General features: G+C 48.7%; 9 protein-coding genes; 6 read left to right on the top strand and 3 right to left on the bottom strand.

Moving 5' to 3' along the window:
- Nucleotides 1-547: 547 nt before the first annotated feature.
- On the top strand, nucleotides 548-2,119 carry FFUJ_04101 (uncharacterized protein; the record flags this gene model as incomplete). Its single annotated transcript, XM_023572654.1, has 1 exon — nucleotides 548-2,119. The coding sequence occupies one exon, from the start codon at nucleotides 548-550 to the stop codon at nucleotides 2,117-2,119; it is 1,572 nt and encodes a 523-aa protein (XP_023426737.1).
- Nucleotides 2,120-2,690: 571 nt separating this feature from the next.
- FFUJ_04102 (uncharacterized protein) lies at nucleotides 2,691-3,352 on the top strand (the record flags this gene model as incomplete). XM_023572653.1 has 2 exons in its annotated part: nucleotides 2,691-2,900; nucleotides 2,963-3,352. The coding sequence occupies 2 exons, from the start codon at nucleotides 2,691-2,693 to the stop codon at nucleotides 3,350-3,352; spliced, it is 600 nt and encodes a 199-aa protein (XP_023426736.1).
- Nucleotides 3,353-4,162: 810 nt separating this feature from the next.
- Nucleotides 4,163-4,870, top strand: FFUJ_04103 (uncharacterized protein; the record flags this gene model as incomplete). The annotated part of the gene is made up of 1 exon (XM_023572651.1): nucleotides 4,163-4,870. One exon carries the CDS (start codon nucleotides 4,163-4,165, stop codon nucleotides 4,868-4,870), a length of 708 nt encoding a protein of 235 aa, XP_023426735.1.
- An 817-nt stretch (nucleotides 4,871-5,687) lies between these two features.
- FFUJ_04104 (uncharacterized protein) lies at nucleotides 5,688-6,314 on the top strand (the record flags this gene model as incomplete). XM_023572650.1 has 2 exons in its annotated part: nucleotides 5,688-5,919; nucleotides 5,977-6,314. The coding sequence occupies 2 exons, from the start codon at nucleotides 5,688-5,690 to the stop codon at nucleotides 6,312-6,314; spliced, it is 570 nt and encodes a 189-aa protein (XP_023426734.1).
- Nucleotides 6,315-6,414: 100 nt separating this feature from the next.
- Nucleotides 6,415-7,594, bottom strand: FFUJ_04105 (probable tRNA 2`-O-ribose methyltransferase; the record flags this gene model as incomplete). XM_023572649.1 has 2 exons in its annotated part: nucleotides 6,415-7,439; nucleotides 7,492-7,594. The coding sequence occupies 2 exons, from the start codon at nucleotides 7,592-7,594 to the stop codon at nucleotides 6,415-6,417; spliced, it is 1,128 nt and encodes a 375-aa protein (XP_023426733.1).
- Nucleotides 7,595-7,833: 239 nt separating this feature from the next.
- On the bottom strand, nucleotides 7,834-13,142 carry FFUJ_04106 (related to MON2 Peripheral membrane protein with a role in endocytosis and vacuole integrity; the record flags this gene model as incomplete). XM_023572648.1 has 3 exons in its annotated part: nucleotides 7,834-9,906; nucleotides 9,955-12,900; nucleotides 13,065-13,142. The coding sequence occupies 3 exons, from the start codon at nucleotides 13,140-13,142 to the stop codon at nucleotides 7,834-7,836; spliced, it is 5,097 nt and encodes a 1,698-aa protein (XP_023426732.1).
- Nucleotides 13,143-13,966: 824 nt separating this feature from the next.
- FFUJ_04107 (uncharacterized protein) lies at nucleotides 13,967-14,839 on the top strand (the record flags this gene model as incomplete). Its single annotated transcript, XM_023572647.1, has 1 exon — nucleotides 13,967-14,839. The coding sequence occupies one exon, from the start codon at nucleotides 13,967-13,969 to the stop codon at nucleotides 14,837-14,839; it is 873 nt and encodes a 290-aa protein (XP_023426731.1).
- An 806-nt stretch (nucleotides 14,840-15,645) lies between these two features.
- On the bottom strand, nucleotides 15,646-16,983 carry FFUJ_04108 (probable ribose-phosphate diphosphokinase catalytic chain I; the record flags this gene model as incomplete). XM_023572646.1 has 7 exons in its annotated part: nucleotides 15,646-15,708; nucleotides 15,760-15,824; nucleotides 15,900-15,908; nucleotides 15,959-16,094; nucleotides 16,145-16,462; nucleotides 16,513-16,813; nucleotides 16,904-16,983. 7 exons carry the CDS (start codon nucleotides 16,981-16,983, stop codon nucleotides 15,646-15,648), a joined length of 972 nt encoding a protein of 323 aa, XP_023427194.1.
- Nucleotides 16,984-18,163: 1,180 nt separating this feature from the next.
- FFUJ_04109 (SIS2-like protein) lies at nucleotides 18,164-19,934 on the top strand (the record flags this gene model as incomplete). XM_023572645.1 has 2 exons in its annotated part: nucleotides 18,164-19,221; nucleotides 19,283-19,934. The coding sequence occupies 2 exons, from the start codon at nucleotides 18,164-18,166 to the stop codon at nucleotides 19,932-19,934; spliced, it is 1,710 nt and encodes a 569-aa protein (XP_023427193.1).
- Nucleotides 19,935-23,040: the final 3,106 nt, after the last annotated feature.

Here is a 23,040-nt window from a genome sequence, read left to right as displayed (position 1 = left end):
TAACAACTTAATGGATCTTGATAAGCTTGACGGCGCAAGGCTCTCCTTTATGAATCACCGCCGAGGGCAGGAGAAAGCCATTAATGGTAACATAGATAATAGGTGTAACTTGCATAATAAAAGTGTGAACCTAGAAACTTTGATCTTTATTATCTACATAGCTGATTGCTGCCAAGAACGCTAATAGAATAACCAGCATATGAGTTTCAAATTTATCTCCATAACTCAAGCTTTACATCATCACATTCTCGCCAACAAGCTTTCTGCACATAACTTTAATCCTTTTGCTACTGTCATACAGTTTATCTATAAATACTCTAGTTCAGCCATCATGTCGCATTCTTCAGGTTCTTTCCCACCACTTGTCTTTGCGCTGCCCGACTTCCCTTATCTACATTGTTCTATCAACTAGAGGCTGTTCACCTTGGAAATCTGCTGCGGTTAAGAGTACGACCTGGCGTGAGAATTATTCCTTCCCGTGAATTCTCAAGGGACGTCGAGAGCGCGCCGGACCCAGCAGAGGTCCGAGCCCGGCGAACCTGTAAAGATGGCCGAGTCTCTCATCACTAAAGAAGAAGCAGGAGGATACTACTACGGACTTTGCAGTCACCCAAGACTTGTGGCCAGATCTGATATAGAAGATAAGCCTTGGAGCGCTCGTTATGATGGCTGGACGGTGCAGAAGACGATCGATCCCATTAGGAACCACGCAATTGTTCCTCTCTGGAACAAAGCAAACAGCGACCTACAGACGGGCATTATCGCTACACTGGGAGACCTCAACTGGACGGCAATCAACATCCTTCGACTGGGATACGCCAGACGTCTTAACACTTTGAATGAGCCAGATGACATGTTCCCCAAGCTCCTTATCTCCGTCCAGCCTGAGTCTACTTCTTGGCAGTCTGGTTACACGGCCACACTGCAATGTCGACAAGTCCTGAGGGAACACGGAATCAATGATGTTGAAGTTGAAATGATGGAAGCTTGGGTTTCGAAGTGCAACTCTCCTCGGCTAACATCCCAGCCCATCACAGAGTATATCCAAGAGGCGGCACAGCTTTCTGAGTTTCTTGGCGCTTCTATTGCAAGTGAAGCCTCTCCTACATGCGAAGGCACAAAGGGATTCTACGTGCGCCTTAAAGACACGAACAAACTGCTTGCTGTTGCCTGCCGTCATACGTTACTCGATACCTTCTCGGATGTCGATTATCGCCATTCAGTCAATGCTCCAAACATGGTGATTCAGCCAGGACAAATAACATACAAGGCGACAGTTGAATTTCTGGCATCTTTTATCAAAATGCTCGAAGAGCGCTTCGATACGCTTACCCCAGCTAAGATGGAGGAGTTGAGAATCCTACGAGGCTTAAAGGCAAACTACGATCAAATTAACGACTTGGAATCGCGTATTATTGGTCACGTCTTGTTCTCCCCTGAGTATAGTCTCAGTACTTCTACGCCAAACGTCACTTGGATCAGGGATTGGGCGTTAGTTGAATTACACCCAGACAGGCACGAAACGGTGTTTAGCGAGATCAAGAACAGGGTCGTGGCAGGCCCTCGCGCCAACGGACAGCTTTTCCAGGCCCTCTTTCATGAACTCAGCGCTGATCACCAAATACACGTTGAGGGTCTGTTCGTCGATTATCCCACGAACACCTATGAGCTTACTAGACCTGTGCAAGAACGTGAGATAAGACAGCCGTTTGAAGCAGCTCGGAATTTGAAAAATGAGCCCCCTATGGTAGTAGCAAAGTTTGGTCGAACTACAGGTCTTACCTTTGGTGTCGCAAATGAGGCCAAGTCAGTTCTTCGGAAGAAGTTAGCAGGAGAGACGGTTATGTCTGATGAATTGTGTATCATTGGACAAAAGAAGAAGAAAGGGTTATGCCGGGAAGCCTTCTCTTCAAAAGGAGACTCTGGAGCGTGCATCCTAGACATGTATGGTCAGGTTGCTGGCATGCTAACGTCGGGAATGGAAGCCCAGAATGAAGATGCCTTTGAGATTACCTATGCTACTCCAATTGAGTGGTTACTGAAGGACATTCGGGGCTACGGGCTGGAGGTTACGCTGGCAGAAGGTTATATGGATATACATCCAGGTGTTTCCACTTAGAGGAAGAAACCGAGTATAAGCTACGATTTACTGAATGGAACCTCAAGAAGAACATAACAAGAATCGCAGTGTAGCAGGTATACTCAATCCTGATAACAACTTGATGAATCTTGACAAGCTCAAAGAATCGTAGACAGCCAGAGGAGAAACTTCAAGAGCTTCTGAAAACTCTTGCAACCACTCAACAATGCTGTCACACAGTTGTCACTTACACCACCGGTCGATCTCCTTATCCATAAATATTGCTTCATACCCTCAACACTTACGTTAAAGGATCGTAAGAGGACAATAAATGGCCAAGAGTCGCTAAGAGCGGCTTCAAGAACGAGGATAATGTCCCCGCTTGGTGTAGCTCCGTCATATCAGCGTCCCTGGCTTTAAGGGGAAAAAAGGAGGGCGAAGCAACTAGATTCCCACAGCACTTCATCAAGCAGTCTTACAACCGACTCCTGCGCCAAGATCCATTGATATTCACTTTCATAAACAGATCGGTAATCTTCTTCGCTACAAGTCGACCAGGCGTGGCTCAATGGCTGTTAAACCCTATATACAATGTCTCAGAGAATCTCACATGGGCCGGATCTTCACACTCACTTCGTCTGCTACTCCAAGTCATGCTGCAACAGGGCCGGCGGGTATCGTGGCTCACGCCAAGTCAACCATTCTTGCATACATCAACATGATCTACGAAGCTCTCGGTAAGGTTTATCCAATCATACAAGACATGATGTCTGACACTATCTGGCGACTTCTCCGCTACAAGCTCATGAGTCCTGAAGAGGTCGCTACTTTGGGTCGTGGACTTGTGTTGGCTGCTAGCTAAAAAGCCAACACCGATGTAAGGATCACATCAACCTCAAGGTGCAACTGGCAGATGCATATCTGGAATCGGGAAACTACAGGGAAGCACCTAGAACGGCAGAAGAGATCAAAGATGTTGAGTACAAGAGCGAGAGGATGATGCCATCGTTGTATATGCTGTTTTCAAGGATTGACGAAGTGGAAAATGGGGCAGAGGGTGCCATCGAATCGGCACTGAGATCTGTGGTGACGTGTATGGAGATATTCGGAAAATGGTCTGACTGGACTGTAAGCTCGTTGGATTTCTACTGCAAAGTTCTCAAGCGTGCTTGGAGGGTTGATGAGGTTAGGAGAGTGGTTCAAGATTGTGACTTGGCAATTGAGAAGTTGTGTGGCAAGTTGGAGGATTCAGGCGTCAGAGTCTCGGACTGAGAGGCATAGAGTTTGATAAATGCCAACCGACCCTCTGCTATCGTAAGTTAGGCCATTAATAGAATAGTGATATGAAAAGGCAGAGCCACTCCAAGTTTTATCCAGATGAGAATAACTTCAAATCCATAGACCAATAAAGACCTCGGTGTCGTATACCGACCTTTTCTATGCTATAATTGACAATGAGCAAACAATTCTTGGTACTGAATAGCATGACAGAGGAGTGAGGCGTGCCACAGATTAGGCAAACGGGTCGATGTTGTTAGTGGTTTCAGTTTCAGTCTATTCTAAAGTTATCTCAACTGAAGCAGCCAGAAATTACGTGCTAACTAATAGAACTGCTGAGAGCGTATAAGCGACCAACAAGGGGCCATTCGCTTCCCTTTTATCACATTTAAGCATGGTCTGCTAAACAGTCGAAGCGAGAAACCCTCAGCCCAAAGCAGAAACACCCGAACATGGGATCACGGATGGAAATGAGCCCACCCACTCTAAAAACCAGACACTATAGCGCGATTCCAGTAAAACCAGGCCTACAATTCGCTGTTGATCCCTAATTCCCGGCATCTCAGGGCCGAGTCGGCCGCTGTTTCGCTTGGCGATGGGGCCGAGCTGGTGATTAACGCCGGGAATAGGTCACTAGCCTTGTAGGGCCAGAGCCTGAGGTGCCCGGGTGCTTTAAAAGGGTTGTCTCACCCCTTTGAACAGAAAAGAAAGAGAAGAGAGGGAGAGTAGAGTATTCATTCGTTAATCACAGTCACTCGTTAAGACTCAGCTACCTGATAATTCAATTCTATACACTCGTTAATCATGGCCGCCAAGTTTATCGCCGTGGCTCTTATCACCGCTGTCCCAGCCCTGGCTAAGACCGACCTTGCAGGATGCACCAGCTACGACACGGTTCTCAGCAACGCCAATGGAATGTACGCGTCTCGAATTTGGTACGTCCCTGACACGGGCGAGCTGTGCGACTTTCTCGACTGTGGCGGCGGCCGAGCTCCCCCCAAGACCACTGTTCCCGGATGCCCTGGCTACGTCGGTACTGCTACCTACTCTCCTCTCTTCATCAACCCCAAGACTCTCGGCGGTGCCGTTCCTGAAGAGACTGGTGATTCCCCCACGAGCACCGAGGAGGATATGAGCGAGTCTGCTACGATTACTGCTGCGCCTACTGCCGAGACTGAGGAGAGTGCTTCAGCCACCGAGGCTGAGACCGAGACCGAGTCTGAGTCTAAGAGCAAGGATGATGAGAAGACTTCGACCGATAAGGCCAAGGACACAAAGACCATCACCACTCTTGCTACTCACGCAACCCCCTCCGCTTCTTCCGGAGCCGAGGCCGGTTCCGCTTCTGCCTCCGGATCCGATTCTCACTCCGCTGCGCACTCCGACTCCAGCTCCGAGACCGACGCCGCTGCTACCCCGGCCTCTACCGTTTCCACCGCCGGTGCCGTCATGCCCACAGCCGGAGCCTTCCTCGCTCTCGCCGGCGCTGCCATGTACGCCGGAATGCTCTAGATATATACACAAAACTTGGTCTTGTAAAATATAGTACATCTCGGATATGCTTGCCTATTTATACATCCCATCCTCCCTCGGCCGCCTTTACCCATCTATAACCTATTCCGCCTGCCCTCAAATTCCGCCGACCTCCCGTGACGGGCGTAGTCACCCTCCCCCCGCCTCCGCCGTAGATCCCGGGGTTCCACCACGACGAGCAATAGGGCGTTGAAGCTGATAGGTCCACCAACCAATGCGCGGTGTAAATGACAAGATTTAGTATTCAATGGGCGTCTTAGCCTTACGTGAACAATGTAGATACAGATACGTTCGATCTGTGCCTTGCTTTGTGAGATGCATATAAGATGTCAGCAAATCATGACACAGAGCCATGATTTCATAGTAGTTCGTAGAGCTAGCTGTTCATTTACAAGCATCGAAAACTTGATCAGCAAGAACCTGACTGTGTTTGTTCTACCCCGGATTCTTTGTCGTCCCTCCACAAGCCTCGAATCTTATCTACCCGTCACCACATGACCTTTTGTTGAACCAACCGTTTCTCTACGAGTCAAACATCGTTGACTAAACTCACGATCACACGCCCTGATTTCCCCGCCAAGGAAGCCGCCGCTAGCCGTACACCCTTTGTGCTGACGACTACATCATTGTCACGATCCTTGCCCATTGAGTAGCACGGAAGTCCTGTTTACTCTCGATTCAAGCTGTGCGGCCATCTTCTGTATCCTACCGATTCAACCCAAGCCCTCGGGAACCTCACCAAACACCAAACTTTCGAAACTTTCAGACAGTATCGTTAACTCGTATATTCATCAATATGGGCTCCCACGACTCTCTGAATCAGGCTGAAGGTGCTCCCCGGTTCTGGTACCGTGATAACTTCTTCCTCACAAACGACAAGTCCTATCTGTGTCCCCAAACTTTCAACAAGTCTCTCGATGACAATTGGTGGAGCAGCCCCTTACCCCAAGGACAACTCCAAAGAGTGCTGGATAATTGCTTGACTCTAGCGGTCTACTATACTCCCCAGACCGCCGAAGAGATGAAGAGTAAGTCAACCGAATTGCAACCAATCTCTAGTTCTCCCTTTGCTAACAGTGGCAAAGGGAATGGCATCGCTCAACCGAAAGATGGCTCTCCGCATAAGATGGTCGGCTTCGCTCGTGTAGTGACCGACTATGTGACGCTGGCCTACCTCACAGACGTATTTGTCCTCGAGGAATTCCAGCGGCGAGGCTTAGCATCATGGCTGATGAAGGCTCTCAAAGAGATAGTCGACGAATGGAAGCACATGCGTGGCCTCCTCCTGATGACGCACGACCAAGCCGCAGCTCGCCTGTATCAAAGGGAACTTGGTGCTCAAGAATTCGACCAGGGACCATCAGCCGGGCTAGTAATGCTAGAGATGGCCGGTCCAGCCGAGAAGCCCACACCCAAGCATTGATATGCTTTTGCTTTTGTGTTTTTGTTATCTAGCGATGCATTTACTCAGAACTCTCTTGCTGGGTTATTCATTTTGTGTGTGGGAATTTGGAAAATCTGTTTTAGCGCTGTGATCCGGACATGGCGGCTCGCGTCTCAATGGCGCGTTTGTACGGGGGAGCAATGGGGGGCTGGACGGGATCTAGAGAGACGTAGTCCTCAGGGAGCTGATACGAAGCATCGGAGTCAAAGGCGGATAGATCTCCACAGGCAATGAACGGTGCAACCCATCGAGTGCTTCTCTCCGTGTCCTCAGTTGTCTCGTCGTAAACCTCCATTTCCACGACACCTTCATCCTTTATCATCGAATCCTGCATGTCGACATCACCCTTCTTCTTGAGCATCTCATCCAATCGTGTACCAACGCCAAGAGGCTCTTCGAGGCTAGCGCGGAAACCAGCGGGAGGTTGGAAGTTGATGCATACGATGAAAGCTTCCACACTGCTTGCACGACTGCTACGGGGCTTGGCGACGATGACCTTCTCGAAGAAGATCTTGAGTTGGGCGTAGAGAACATCGACGTTTCTTCCGCGGAAGATCTTGGCAACGAACTTGCCGCCGGGCTTGAGGACACAGAGTGCGAGGTTCAGGGCGGCGAAGAGCAGTTGAGATTGGACGTAGATATCGAGGTCATGGAGACCTGTCACGTCAGGGGCTCCATCGCTCAGAACGAGATCAACCGGGTGCGAGGCCTGGGTGCCAGCACTCTTGGGGTCATAAGAAGGATCGAGGGCTGAAAGTAGGAGAGGGACTGTTGCAGGATGTGTAATATCGGCCCGGAGTGTTGTAATACCCGCAAGTGGTGAGATAGGTTGCAAATCGATCGACACAATCTTGACATCTTCTCTAGGCTTTGTAGCCTCCTGTTTTTCCTCCTGAATGTTCTCAGTTTCCGTTGTTTGCTCGCTGTCGCTGTCCTTGGGTAGAATTCCTAGCATCTGCTGTCGAAACTTGGCTTCCTTATCCTGCCAAGCAGCCCTTCCAAACTTTTCGCCCTTGATCAGTACGCGGGATAGTACTTGCGACCAACTTCCTGGTGCGGCGCAGAGATCGACGACTCGAGTGACATCGGCGAACAGGTCGAATTCTGAAGGAGGATGTTAGCCAGAGAGCATTCCTTGATCTTAACAATGGCCTACCCTCGTCCAATTGCAGAAGTTTAAAGGCGCTTCGAGCGCGCCATCCTTGCTCTTTGGCAAGTCGGTAGTAGGCGTCGCGTTTATCTTTCGAGGACTTTCCCATTGTGTTGATGTGTCTTGGTCTTGCTGTCGAGATTGATTTTTTTTTGAATCTGAATTTCGTGCCCCGCGTTGAAGATGGTGGGTTGGTGGGGTGCCTCTAGGAGTGCCCCTCCATAAGACGGGATTGGCTAGGAACTCTATTTGCTATTGATTTGGCTGTCTATGAACTCACAAACTCCTCAGATAGCGCTGTCTAAGCAATTAAATACATAATCTTCGTGTCTGAACAAGAGTCTATCGCTAAAAACCCAGTTCATTTCCTACAACCTCCAAGGCCTCTCTCAAAAGGCTACCAACCTTCTCGTCACCAACTACCCCAGATGCTCGTACAATAAGAGGATATAATCTCAGCAAATGCTTCCTCTCATCACTCTCAACATTATCCAATTCCGGAATGGCGCTCTTATCGCTCTTCAGCTCGACCAGCTCCTGTAGAATCCACAATAATTCCCGTCGCTGGCTCAGGGGTTGGGGCATCTTGCCTCGCAGAGGCTGATCAGCGATGTAAGCCCTCAGTGTCAACGCGCACCGAATTATAAGGAATGGTGCCGCTGTGCTGGCAATTCGGGTGTGGAGAGTGACAGGTGACTCGGCAAAATGGCTCTGCCTTGGATCCGGTGATTTGGGCGTTGGGGGTTGGATGACAATTGTTGGCTCATCCTTAGTAGCAACGAGCCCAAACAGCACCTCACAAGCAACATAAGCCATCTTCACGCGCTTGGTAGGCAATACTGCTACTGTTCGTCCTGCGCGGGTAGCATAGAGGGCCGATAAGCCTTTCTCATGCGTGCCATTGATGATCGACTCTTCGTCTGGCGATGGAGCATGAATTACTGAAGTCTTGAAAAGGCTTTCAGCATAAGCCTTGCGAGCCTTTTCAGAAACAGCTGCGGCTCCAAGTGCGGGAATAATAAGTTCTCGCAGCTTGTGGAAAGATGCAATGTCGAACTCTTCGTCGCCTGCGAAGTCGGTACCGGGAGGAGCAACACTGCAATCCGCGCTCATGACCCCATCAGCAATGGCGACGATCGTAGTCCAGATATCCTGGGCAACACCGCTTAGTAGCTCGAGGCTCGTGATTTGCGACAGAGTCGCCTCTAGGATGGTAAGCGCTGTAGATGTAGCTAGCCTCCATGGTTGCGTGGATTTCGTTATCGTAGGGAAGCCGTATTTCAACTCAATGGGTTTGCACAAAGCCTTCAAAGCCTCGGAGAAGGAGTTGCTGCGGTAGATGTCTGAGTCCTTCGAGTGCTCAAGAATAAGCTTCTCGAGTGTCTTCATGCTCGCTTTTGAAAGCGCAATGTAAGTACGTTTAGGTCCTGACTTTGAGAAGTTGGCCTGCACAAAAGGCAAGACCAGAAAATCCGCAACTTGAGTAATCATGGCCGATGGCGCTCCTTCAACATCCGTTCGAATCATTTGAACGGCTTCAAGAATATGTGCCTGCAAAGGCGTCACATATTCGATATCTTGGACGTAACTGCCAACTGAGGCTTCGTCCAAAGTTTCTCGGAGAAGTGCCAGAATTCTACCAACTCGTTTTACTTCAAGATCTTCCTGTACAAGTCGATAGATCTCTGTCAGGGCAGATACATATGCAATGAGACAATTCTGGTTGTCTTCAACCTTTTCATCAACAGGCTTGGAGGTCGGAACTCCTCTTGCCCATAAGTCCCATGCAATATCAATCGCTGTCTTGCTAAAGACAGATTTGCCCTCAGTATTCGTCTGAGACAAAATATGAGCAAGCGCTTTGAAGGTTGCGGTGTTGATATCAAGGACTTGAAAGTCGAGTAGGGTAGTAAGATGAGAAAGTAACTCTTGCCATAGGTGATCGAATGAGGGGTGGCCGGTAAGGATATCAAGGTAATTAGCGAGGAGGCTGGAGATACCACTGAGAACAACGACGGCAGTCTCAGTCCACTCAGCCCGGTCACTGTCTGCAGCATCCTCTTCCTCATCCGACTGTAGAACTTTGATTTCCTGCTCAATCGATGACAAGAGCTTAAAGACTACGGACTTGACACATATCGACCAAGACTCAGGGCTGAGTCGATCACCGTAGGCATCAAAGATCCTGAGCAAAGTCTGGATTGCACTATTGCGAAGCTCAAGCCTGTCATCAGTGGTGACATTGGTCAGTCGCAGCAGAAGCAACATCCACAATGCTGCATCAGAGCTCTTGTGACCATGATCAGCTGCCATCTTTTCCAGATCAGGAAGCTCGGTGTTTTGCATCATGTCTGCAGTGATGGCGAGAGACTCATTCTTCGCCGAGAGAAAGTCTGATAGCACCCAGAAAAACGTCACCGTCTAAGGAGAATTAGTATTATTATCCTCGTAAAGTTATTAGCAACTTACAGTCAAAGCAATATTGAGATCATCATCTTGTGAGCAGAACTTGTACAGATTATCCACTAGTATCAAGAAGCATGAGTTTGGTAGCGACGCTAGAAAGTCTGAGCAAATGAGTTGGAGAGAGTTGAAAGAAGACCTAATAAGTCTTGATGATCGAGTGTCAAGAAGAATGGGGTTGGCCACTGAGCCACGGCGGTAAGCTGGATCGAATTCCCTGGTGATAAAGATGGTGCCAATAATCTCAAAGGCTATGTCCCAGCCCTTGACCAATGTTTCTCCGTTGCCCTCAATGATGCTTTGAAGACCATCGAGGATGATTTTGTGAATATCGATGTCTGTTGAGTGACTCGCAAGAGACACTTCTCGGTCACCTTCAAGGAGAGGCGCCAGTGACCTACGAAGGGCGTCGAAGAACCGTAGTTGTATCTCACCACGAGCCTCCTCGGGCAGGGAAGATGTTACATTGGCAGCTTCCAGGACAAGTTTCACAAGAATGTCTGCTGCCCTGGTTCTGACAGATGAGTTAATGGAAGAAGAGGTGAGAGTGTCAATCAGCTCATTAGTCAATACGTCCCAACCAGATTCTTCTGGACTGTACTCCAATAATCTCTCTATGTTGATCGTAGCAAGCTCGCCAAGCTTAGCGAGTGCGAATTGATCTTCTTGGGTTGACCCAGAACTCATTTGCTGGCCAGAAAACCTACGGCCCTGTACGACGGGAGCCTTGAGCTGTTGACCATCAGACGGTATCTGCGGCTGAGTGGTAGTCTCAGGCTGTTCAATTGGCTTCTGTGTCAGCAAACTACAGACAGCCGCTACCACTTTCAAGAATGACTCGTTGGGAAAGTCAACCGTGCTCTCAATGAGTCTGGATGCCGCTGTTTCCACCGCACGGACCTCGGAGCCGAAGTTGGCCATCAATGTTGCAGCTTCGCTATCACCGCCTGCATCGGGTCCTCGGTTCATGGTTGGTGTCCTGCCAGGAGACTTTCCGCTTACGAAAAGGACAAAGTCAGCCTGTTGAAGTGTCTCCAGAATAATACTCCAAGCTCCTGCCAAAGTTGGACCAAGCGCTATGCCCAAGTTCAGAAGTGCCCGGAGGCATAGCAGGTTTCGAGTATTTAAAGAAGCGACAGAAGCATCAAATGAGGCCTGTCGTCCTTTGTCAGCCGTAGGGGTGGTCGGCGTCAGGCTATCAACGCTCAGGAGGCCCCGGGCGTTGCTAAAGAGACTGCCATCGGTTGGTGTGCTTGGTGTTTGTGGTCGAGGTTGGCCAACATTGACACAAGCTGTGAGAACATTAGGTGGGACAGCAGCTTTGCCCAAAGTTGTAAGGAAAGCATCCCGAGGAGTCGATAATTGTAACAGCCCAGCCACGTGAGCAAATCGTTGGAAGGCACGGACTAGTCCATGATAATATTCGGAATCGAGTGCAGCATATAAGAAGGTAGAACAGGTCGCAAGAATGGCAGGCCAGCACTCCTCAACGATCGTAGCACAGATTTTGACTTCGGAATGGAGAGGATGGTCCTCTAAGGAAAGGGGGTTCAGTGGAACTGGGTTCTTCTTAAAGGATGCCGACCTTTCCATCTTCCCTCTGGGCGGGGTACTCTCTTGCTCAGACGGCGGTGCTGGTGAATCCCGACCAAATTCTTGTCGAGAAGTTCGTTTTCGATTTCTTGTCTCATTGGGGACTGTAAGAGGCAGTATGAACTTGGCTAGACCGTCAGATACAGACGATATACAAGCCAATACCAAACTGTAGAGATAAGACTCTGGTATAGTAGGTGCCTCCGTCTTATCGAGCTGATCAATACAAGGAACCCGGACTGAGCTGAATTGGGTGCTGATACCGGTTGTTGTTGTCTCTGCGCCAACTGGCCCTGTCATCAGACCTGTCATACCACTCGCTTCAGCAATGGCTTGCTCAGAAGAGCCATTTGTGCTTGAGCTAGTTGTAGGGAGTGACGATGAATGGCCCAGTCCAATTACAGCCGGCTTTTCTGTGCTTAAGCGCACGAAGGTAGCGATCAAGGGCTTGAGGACATCTTTCTCTCCTTCTTTAGCATCGAACATGGCGTAGATTCGTCTGAGCAGGGCATGATCCGCAAATATTCCACGAAAAACCTCCATGCACAGCGCTCTCTTCCAGACGGTTTCATCTTGATCGAGAATCTGTGTCAGAACAGTCAACGCCTCACCGCATTCTGATGGCAATATGCCGATGTGCCTACGCAGCATAGTGTACAGAATGCGCACCAGACGTACTGTGGTCGCGAAGTTCGGTTTTCCCTTCAAGGCCCCAATGAGGAGTGGCATTACTCTGCTTCGTAGAATCTGAGCCTGCTCGGGGTGGTTACTGAAGACGGTTGCATGATTTGTGATGACGGATTCAATAAGTTCCAGGCCGAAAGTCTGTGGAAGCCCCGAAACGCGGATGAATTCTGGTCTCTGGTTTTCGGTCATAAGACACAGATCGTTGAAAATACGGTAGGCATCGGTAGCGGCAGGATGGTTTTCTGAATACTCAGCATCATTTGCCGCAGGCGTATCGCCTGCTTTCTTGTCTTCAGCGACAACTTTGTCAAACACAGACACGACCAGTTGCTGTAGCGTCGCTGCCGAGGTATGGTTCACAATGGCATTTTTGCTACTTTGGAGAGTAAAGCAAATATTCAGTGTCGTCACCAACAAGTTTCCTTTGAGATCTGATGCATAATTTTGAACAAGTGAAGGTAGCGCTTGCAAGATCTTGAGCTGCACATCCAGACCAGCTGAGGTGGCTTGCATCAAGGCCTCGAGCACTTGGTTCAGCTTTGACCGCGGAAGAGCTTGCGCAACGATAAGACGCTGAAGACAGACAATAGCGATGGCGGTAAACTTGGCATTTTTGGTACCACATGCGATAATGAATGGGTTGACAAAGTTAGGCTTCTGAGATAGCTCTGTCTCGAGTCAGATATAGCTTCCACTAACAGGGGGTAGCTTGCGGACCTTCAGGCGCTGTCTGTTCGGAAGGATTTCTCAAGTTCTTCAGCTCTTCTAGCGATTTCTCTGCGGCCTGTATACACTATAAGCTAATACTCTTCACGGTGATGAATAAAGCGGCTCACTTGTCGCAAATCATTATGTTTCCTCTTGCTCTCCTGGATAAGATTGGCCAGCTCCGTGGCAAGGAGTTGCGTCGTCATCTTGGGCAATCCACGCGAGTTCTCAGCTCAGAACAGAGCATGTGAGTTCTCTGTAGGTCCATGCAGCTGAAGAGCCCGAATTCTTTTGTTGTTCGATGATGTATCTCTCCTTACTGTGCGTTGATGCTCGTAGGCAGTGATGTGTCCCTTGTAGATGAGGCGGCAGAATTACTCACCGCCTGCTCTTCACGTGGGGCCTTGGAAGAGCGACCCTTGCAATCATGCAAAGATGCGCCTCCATCATGACTTCGTCAGAATCTTGTTAGAACTTGTTTATTTTGATATAGTTTACTATTCTCTTCTCCTATATAGCTTTATGAAATACAGTGCAATTACCTTTTGAGTACTGATAACTCACTGCTACTCCAATTTGAGCGGAGTCTCAAGCATCTCTATCATACACCGTCTCCAAGAAGCCCAACAGACCTCATAACCCAGTAGATAAGGTTACTAAACCACCTCTAGAATTCCCGATGAACTATGTTTACAAATTTTGTGACGTAACTCACACATACCGATGACTTTTTGCTAGTAATTCCTCATTGAAGAGCTGTGATAAGGTTAAGATGTTAAAAGAGGTTTCAGCACCAGCACACAAAGGTAAAGAACACCAATAAACACATATAGGCAATGTACTCATTGCCCTTACTGTTATCCAATGTCTTGCTTTTAGCTGAAAAGCTAGATACCCTGATGGCTGACTCAAAGGTGTATAAGTAAGTGCCTGTTGCAGTGTATTGTGCGGTCGGCCCAGAAAGTCAAACGCATTGCAATATCCGTCGACTTAAGCCTATAATCCCGCCAACAATCCAGCGCATTCCATCATGGCTCAGGACACCCGGTCTCACGTACGACTGACAGTCTCCAACCGCGGACTCCAGATCTTACTCGGAGCGCTCGGACTTGACAGTACCTGTTCCGGATACAGCAAAGGCTCTGAGACCGATACCGTTCTATTATCAATCGACTTTGAAAAGATAGAAAACCTAATGGATGGATTTTCTCAAAGTGATGATAGTCAAGTGGGCATCGCAATTCTGAATATCAAGGACCTTTTGGCGCCACAGCTGAAAAAGAATATCATATCGACATATAACCTGGTGACAGGATCACCGTCGTATATCTCTAAGGCCTCGAGGAAGTTTCTTTTCGGAGAGTCAATAATAATCAAACCAACCAAAATACTAAAGAATATCCAATCAATCATTCCGAGAGATCGGCCTATTATTCTCGTTGGCCACAATGTCAAAGTTGAACTGAGGGTATTAACTCGATTGGGGTTTGATTTATCATCACTGAACGCTGATATTATTGATACTGCTAGTATCACTGATGAAGTTTTCGGGGGTGCAGGTTATTCTTTACGGGAAGTATTGACTTCTCTCAACTGCCCTTTCAATAATTTGCATAGCGGTGGGAATGACGCGAACTTCACACTGAGAGCTTCACTCCTTCTAGCAGCCAAAGGCTGCGTTAATCATGGTCATGCCATGATTAGCATCCTAAGGATGATTTCTACTGAGCCAATCCCATATCGAGTAGACCCCGAAGTCAAAGCAGCGAAGAAAAAAGAGAAAAGAACCGCAAGAAGTCGGAAGCAGCAGTCTAAATTCTGGAGTATTGACGAACAAAATGAGATTCGTGCTGAGCGCGCAGCTCGGCGAATGTCAAGACAGGAGGGAATACTCGGGAAGTGAAGTAGCTAGTCACCATATCTTGCTGGTTGGGCACTGGTAATATACTGGTGCAGTGTGGACTTGTAGCTATGGTATATAAGATTATTATATTGAATGCTGGTTCCTTATTTCTACTGTAATCTAGTGTCTAAGAAATATATATAAATATATATAGCTACTCGGGGTGGGCGGAACTACTCAGAAAGTGACAGCCGCCTCGCTGTGAGGGCAATGGTGATTTGATCCAGTACAGCAGATCACCACAAATGAGAACTAGGTTCATGACGGAGAAAGGACTTCCTTGTCGACACAGATAATCTGCCGTATCTATCGCCTCAAAGTGACTTTGTCCCAAGACACTAGCAGGCCTCGCAAAGCATCCCGCAAGAACCCTTCAATAGCCAAATCTTGAGATTTTTTTACAAGTTCTTTACTCAGTATCATGCTTCAAGTCGATGGATCGATTGAATACTTAAACTCAACTCATGCGTACTACTAAATGATTGAACAGAAGGAAACCTGCTATCAATCCAAGTTCGCGCGGAACAGAACTACATGTGCGTGGAGCCAACATCGCACATGCATCATCTGAACATTGGATCCAGCTTCTAGCAAATGCGTGCAACATATAGTCTAGTAAATCTCTTTTTGTGGGTTTTGGAAGTTTTACCCAAATGACTGAAAATCCGACTTGGCCCAAGCCTCAGTTCTAATAGAAGGACGCCGCTTGCTGGCTGTTAGTTCGCAACTGCGGCTTCATCGAAACGACCGAACCTACCAACTCCATAACCTTGATTTTTCACCTTGCTTTCTAGTATCTAAGGACTTTAAACGGGGACGTTGTTGAAGAGGTAAGACACGGATTCTCCGTTATGAGTTCGTCGAATAGCCTGAATGTTTGGTCAATATCCCGATGCACCCACAGATGTGATGTGACATACCTCAGCAAGTGTTCCGGACACATCAATGACCTTGAGCTTGGGGCATCGCTCAATCTTGTCACCCACTATTGAAGTTAGCAAACCGCGTGAACACGCAACACGCGGACAAGCGCATGCACAAAACCGGGTTCAAAGCTTACAAGGAACAGCTGGGAAAGGTTAGCAACGGTCTTTGAGATGCACATACCGTGTTACTTACTGTTGGTGACAACGAGGCCAGAGAGGCATGAGTTGTTAATGGTATCAATGGCCTTACCACTCAGAATACCGTGAGTAACAATTGCATACACCTCCCTGGCGCCATGCTCATTGACGGTGGCAGCAGCCTTGGCGAGCTACAATGAGGTTAGCCTGTGTCACTTGCAAGAGGTTATGCATAGCTTACGGTGCCACAGGTGTCGGCCATGTCGTCAACAAGAATGGCGACCTTGTCACTGACATCACCGACAAGAACCATGCGACCAACAACGTTAGGTCGGGGCCGCTCCTTGTGGATGAGAGCGAAACCGGTGTTCAGGCGGTCAGCAAGAGATGTCGCACGCTTGGCTCCACCGGCATCGGGAGAAACGATGACACAGTTGTCGACACTGAGGTTCTCACGAATCCAGCGAAGCACGGAAGGTTCAGCGTAGAGGTTGTCCACGGGGACGTTGAAGAAGCCCTGAATTTGCGAGGCGTGAAGATCCATTGTGATAACATGATTCTGAGTCACGGTCAGTAGGTTGTCAAACATCATGTTAGTGAAACACGTACGCAACCAGAAACCTGGAGCATGTTTGCAATCAGCTTGGCACTGATAGGAGCTCGTGACTTGTCCTTCTTGTCCTGTCGCGCATAAGGAAAGCTGGGGATAACAGCAGTGATCCGTCTGGCCGAGGCAGTTCGACAAGCATGAATCATGATGAGCAACTCCATGAGGCCATCGTTGACATCTCCAGGAGCAGTAGACTGAAGAATAAACACATCCTCATCACGAACAGACTCTCCGATAGAAACACTAGTCTCTCGGTTGGAGTAGTTCAAGCTCATAGTGTTTGCGATATCAATGCCGAGTCTGAGATATATCAGCTACTTGTACCCTCATTTACAGGCGTAGCGTCACCGCCAGAAATTAGAGGAGGAGCGCAAAATGAGGATAACATACCGACTGGCGACCTTGGCACTGATCTCCGGGTGGGAGCTCCCCGAGATGAGTTTGATTTCGTTCGCCATTTGGTCCAACATTGTCAAAGAAGGGAAGAGAAAAGAGCGGGGCGAAGAATTTTTGGCGGCGAGGAATAAATAACCGTGAGCGCAGCGCCTCGGTCAGGATCGGGAAGTTCAGGTCAGGTATGTGATCCAGGTCGATGATCAACGCCGGGATAAGCTGAACGTGATGCGCGCACAAAAGAGGGAGAGGTTTGTCTTGTTAGGAACCAGAAGGAAGATCAAACAGCCTCTGACTAAGATCAAAAGTCAACAATGCGGTTCAAAAGTTTTCCATCTTCGGGTGTCGAGTTGTGGAGCAGTCGGGAGCTAGAATACCTTGTATACCTTGGCTACCAAAAAGCTAAAGGTGCTGGGTCATGTGATTGATGTCGTCTTCATCGCTTTTGATTGATCTGAATTCGAGGTAGATTTACAGAGGCTGAACTCTAAAATGTGTAGGTATGGGCTCAAAGTGTAGAGGTCATGATGAGCAAGCCTAGACATAACCGTCAGCTGCTCTCGGGGTTCAAGAAATATTCAAGACAAGAGGCTTGATATCTTATGGTGAGATTGTACCAATCCCGATAACAACATGCCGGGGTTATAAACTGGGGAAGACTATAAACTTTTGGTCTTCTTATGATGTGATTTATGACATGATAACTCTCCAACTCGATGAGAAATGACAGCCTCAAACAAGTCCAACAATTCTCCGAATTCCTTTTCACACTTCCAATTCCTCGATGGAATCAATTCGACGTCATCTCAGCTCTTATCACTCCGCGTCCATAAAGACAAAGAACTGCCCCTCGCCCCCCTCTATTACCGGCTTGCACCGGAACCTTACCAGGATAAAACTGGAGCAGACTCGAGTTGCTTTCTTTCTTTAGTCGTTCGCCCCAGTCAGACCCTTCCGAGAGCATCATTTGTCAAATCGCACGACTGATCTTAACTAAGCAATCTTCAATTCGGCGACTGATTTACGACTTTACGATTTTTATACTCGAACGACCGGCCATTACGCTCCAATCGAGCAGCCACTTCCTCTCTACGCCCTCTCGAGACTATCGCATCAGACAGAAAAGCGCCACGTGATCCCGCATCTCGTTGAACCAGTGATTTGATGCCCCGTCACAACCTTTCGCCTTCAAACTTCACCGCTTGCCCTCCTCATCTATCTCATGCAAACCATGTTGGATCCGGGTCATCTTCCAGCATGGCACACCATCATTCCTTTTCGCCGCGGCTGAGTCCCGCTCTTGCTTCTACCTCGTCTCTCCACGATATGGCCCGCAACCGAAAACTCCGCCTTCTCGTCGCCGCCACTGGACCCCGCGATACGTCTTGGGCGCAAGCACTCGTCGTGCGCCTCTCGAAAAATCCACAGATTGAAGCGCGAGCGATTGTCGACGATGTAGTCCCGCGATTGACACAAACGATAATTGTTATGCAGAACCGGGGATTGGCTATGGGAGCGGGCGATCGGGCTGACGATATCGAATTCTATCGGCAACAAGCATTCGAACTAGTAGAATGGGCAGATCTGATGGTCTGCGTGCCGCTTGATGCAGACAGCATCGCAAAGATGCTAGCAGGCGTTACAGATACATTCCTCGGCGAAGTACTTAGAGGATGGGATACACAAAAAAGCATTGTCTTGGTCCCTGGCATGAGCACTCATATGTGGTCAAACCCAATGACTAAAAAGCACATGAGTAAATTGCATCGGAAATGGAATTGGATCCGTGTGGTGACGCCGATATTATGGCATTACGAGGGATCGCCAAACCCGAAACGAGTACCCAACTGGAACGGTTTTAACGAAGTGCTGGGCATTATAAAGAACCAGGCCGACTTGCTAGGACTGGGAAGAGATGTTGAGGTCGCCACCGCAATGGCAATAACTGATAATGCGGACGTAACAATCCAATCCAAGCTACCACCGGAGATTTGGACCATCATCCTTGATTACGCGGGAGACTGGGAACTTGCGAAGGCTCTAGGGATGTACACCAACCTACCGATGCCTTCACCGTGGACAAGTCAGCCCAGAGACCGTAACGATCCCTTGAAGGTGTACGAGCACGAGCTCGAGTGGACAGTGCTAACATGCAACTCCGCGGCGATATGCAAAAAGATATCACAATCTCCACCAGAATTCAACGATATATCAGCACTGGTTATTAAACTAGTGATCAAATTTGGTCTTATTGACGTGTTGGCGTATATGGAAGCCAACCGACCTGATCTTTTTAAAGCATTTGACGGAACGACGTTACCAACTAAAGCCTCCGCTTATTATCCACGCACTGATGTGCTGGATTATTGGAAACAGAGCGCCTGGTTCAGAGACCGTCATGTATATGACGCAGAAGCTGTCGATGGTGCCTCCAAGTTTGGGCATGTTCGCGTTTTTAGATTGGTGGTGGCGTCGGTCTGGATTGATGATGCGTTATACAGAGTCTGCGCTGGAGCAAGCTAGCGGAAATGGGCATCTCTTGGTTCTTGAGTGGTGGCGCGATGCAGCAGCACAGGACGACAAGGTCGTTCTACGACCGGGCCGGTCACTGTTATGGGCAACACAACATGGACAAGCTGATGTGTTGCGGTGGTGGGACGCTTCAGGCATCCCTGCTGCTCATGGCGACAGCGTCGCCAAGATGGCAAGCCGCTGGGGCCAAGTGGAGGTCTTGGAAACCTGGAGACGGCTGAAAGGAGATGACAAGCTCGTGTTTGACGCCGAGGTTCTCGTTTCACCGACCATATTCAAGCACTTGGCGGTGCTTGAGTGGTGGCGTAACTTTGCCCATGGAGAGCTCGAAGGTATGGAGGGTCGAAAGCAGATGGTAGAATTCCGGACGTGCAACATCGAAGAGGCTCTTGAGGACAGCATAGGAGATCAGAGCGCAGTTCGACGATGGTGGACACAGAATGGGTTGAACCTAGGACTGCGAGACGAAGAGTGGCTCAAGACACGGTATCTTTAGAGCACACCTAGACCGCTGAGACTCAAACGGCCACGACTACGCCACAACTCAAGGATGGAGACCAGCCCTGATTCCGGGGCGTTGGGTCCAGAATAGGTGTTGCAGTTTAGATCCTTGCATGGCATTGATTGGTATTAAATGCAGGTGCCGCATGGTAAAGTAGGATCAATGGAGGTGTCGGCTAGTGCTAGCATCGGGTAATGGTGATCATGTTGACGTTCCTGGCATTGGTACATATCTTGGAGCGCAGGCGTCATTTGACATTGATTGAGGAGTCTCTTGTTGAGGCTGGTTTACGTTATTTGGGCATACGTAGCGTTTCTTTTGACAGGAAAAGGGCAGGGTATGGGATACAGGTTTGGGAAGACATGAAAGCGTGAACTGGTAATAAAATATCAAAAGTTACGTTTTGTGCAATTTGGTAGAGGGCATTACGTGAAGTTCGTGACACATACATATCAACCTCTCGTACCTCTTGGATACTTCTTTTCAGTTGGGGAGCATCTGTTGAGCATACGATTATGTATCCGTGGCACTTTGACGATGGATCACATTGAGATACGTATCCATGATTCAGCATCGGATGTAATCAGACGAGTTACTATGCCTATCATCTTGGCATCAACCGCCAAGATGAAGCTGATATCTGGGGGTGGATCGTCATGTCGAAGACGTCTGATGCCGAAAAGTCAGTCTCGTCGACCGGGCCGGTTCACTCGAAGAAATAGGTAAGAGAACACGACTAGGAAACAGTCTATGCCCGACTACCGACGGCTCATGTGTTAGTTTTCAAGCTTATTTTCAGCTACGATTTCGGCTTGAGGTTTTGTTATCGTGACAAGGATTGCACTTGTTCTCCACACACACATAAACACCCCTAGCTCGATCAGATGCCGGTTCCTGGCTGTCTCAATTCTTTTCTAGAAGACATTTCTACCCATTCACGAGGATGAGAGAAGGTTCTATACTGGCCTTGTGGCGCTGGGGCTTACAGTAGTTCGTGAGGACCTAAATAACCGGGATATTGTACCGATGCTAGGAACCGGGAGAGCAACAGACTTTTTTCAGCCTCTTTATACTGAGAATGGAGACAATCGTAGAGTCGAAGATGAGAATGATACAAGAGGGGCCGGGTGGTTCCGTGCCCACAGTTTCGTTGCTGTCCGCTGGTCCGTTGAGAGAAATAGATGGCACGTCGGTGATGCCACTTGATATTGAGGAGCCCAAGTTTTCATTACGTTTCGCTGGCTAGATATTCGTGGGGCCCCGCGAGCCCGGGGCTCAGGATTCTCCAGATTTTTATCTGGAGAGATTTCACCTTGTTTGCTGGAGCTTGCGGGGGAGTCAGAGATCTTGACAGATGGACAGATCTGGGGAAATGCTGTAGCTGGATATGACTTTGAGTGAAGGCATTCGCAGAAAATTTGTGCTGTAGATTTGGAGAAATACAGAGGTTGAGTTGGGGTCTGGTGGACGTTAGACTCACTCTAGACTACATGCAGAACAATTCCGCATTCTCCATTCTCTTATCTCTGCCAGAGTTGCCCTTCTCCAACCAAATTAGGCGTGGTCAGGGGTGCTACTGATAAGAAGACAGACTCTAAGAGACCCATCCTCTGTACAGGGTTTGTATCATAGGACGGGCAGCAAGTCAAGTCAGGTCAGGTCAGAATATCCCTCTAAACTAAAATCGACAAGCGTTTCCTTTTCTCCAATTCTCCTCTCTTGTTTGTACTTGAAAAGGAACATATCAATTGGGCACAATATCACTCACGTAATAATGACTCGCAATGAAATCGGCCACAGTCCGACCAGACCGGGATCATAAGGTACACGCTTAAACCCATGCTTAAAATTAACCTAAGCTAATAACTCAAACAGAAAAAAAAGGAACCGCGCGCAGCAGGTTTTCTTACCATCTTCCCCCGCATTTCTCCTCTCGTTCTCGTGCCACTGCACAAGAGACTTTGTCTAGCGCGGTAGTTTTGCTTTGTTCTGCAAGTAACCGCTTTTTCGGTACCGAGTACCGCACCTGATGATGAACCTTTCCCCACACGATGCTGAGCAAATGCGGTACGAAAGCCGGTGTATTTCATTACGTACGAGATGGAACTTGTCCTTGACCTTGTCTGGGGTAAGAACCTTGCATCGGAGCCGCGTGTTGGAGTGTCTGCTACGGAGCGCGCGCTGGAGCTGGGCTGTTGGAGATGTTCTGATGATCTCGGGGTAACGGTACTCGGTATAGCCGTTGGGACTGAGCTAAGCTCGAGGGAATGGCTCTGTAATGAGAGAAAGGGATCCTAATGTCACTGAACGGATAGTCCGATTATGTTTGATGATCATGGCTTCTCAGGGAGGACTAGTTAGTATTGAGCGACTTTCTCTTCAACTTACACATACACATTGCAAACACCACTCTCTTTCATATGATCAGCTCACAGAGTCCTCATTGCCATCTATCAACAAGCTTTAACCGCGGTGGACTCCCCCTTCTTGTCCCGTCTTGGCCACGCCGTGAAACTGCCTATCTCTCTCCTCTCATCCACGAACCACAACCACTCTGATAACCGTTGCCCGCAGTCCCCATACCAAAGAGACAGGGATCGGTCCCCAATTCTCGCTAAACCTGGCCTCGCCTGTCTTGGCAGCACCTCTAGCGCTCCCCCAAACACCACGGAAATCCTCCCTCAAGCCATCACTTACACGGAAATCCTACACTACACACACAGTCGCTGGAAAAGGCCGAGTCATGGCTCCTCTGCTATTCCCCCACATAATGGCACTCTGTCGCCTGTACTTACCATTTTGAGACGATACAACCGGCCCGGTTGAGGTGAGCTCGATCTCACCTCTCTACGGCTTTTAGATGATCAGCAGTGTTTGACACGCCGTTGAATGCATTGCTTATCATGCCCCTGTACCTAAAAGCATATCCGTTACCGCGGTGGAGAGCTTGGCCTAGCGCTGCATACCTTCTCACCTCCGTATGTCCAACATCGGGGAACTTGAGCTTTCTGTTATTGGGAATGCCATAGCTCTACCTCCTTGTCATGTTAATCGACATGATGAGCTCCTCTTACAGAAAACCGGACCGGTTGTCGTGATC

This window comes from Fusarium fujikuroi, chromosome FFUJ_chr02, assembly GCF_900079805.1.
Source record: "Fusarium fujikuroi IMI 58289 draft genome, chromosome FFUJ_chr02".
Taxonomy (NCBI): domain Eukaryota; kingdom Fungi; phylum Ascomycota; class Sordariomycetes; order Hypocreales; family Nectriaceae; genus Fusarium; species Fusarium fujikuroi.
Note: the sequence above shows the minus strand (reverse complement) of the source record. Positions and strands in the feature narration are given on the sequence as shown.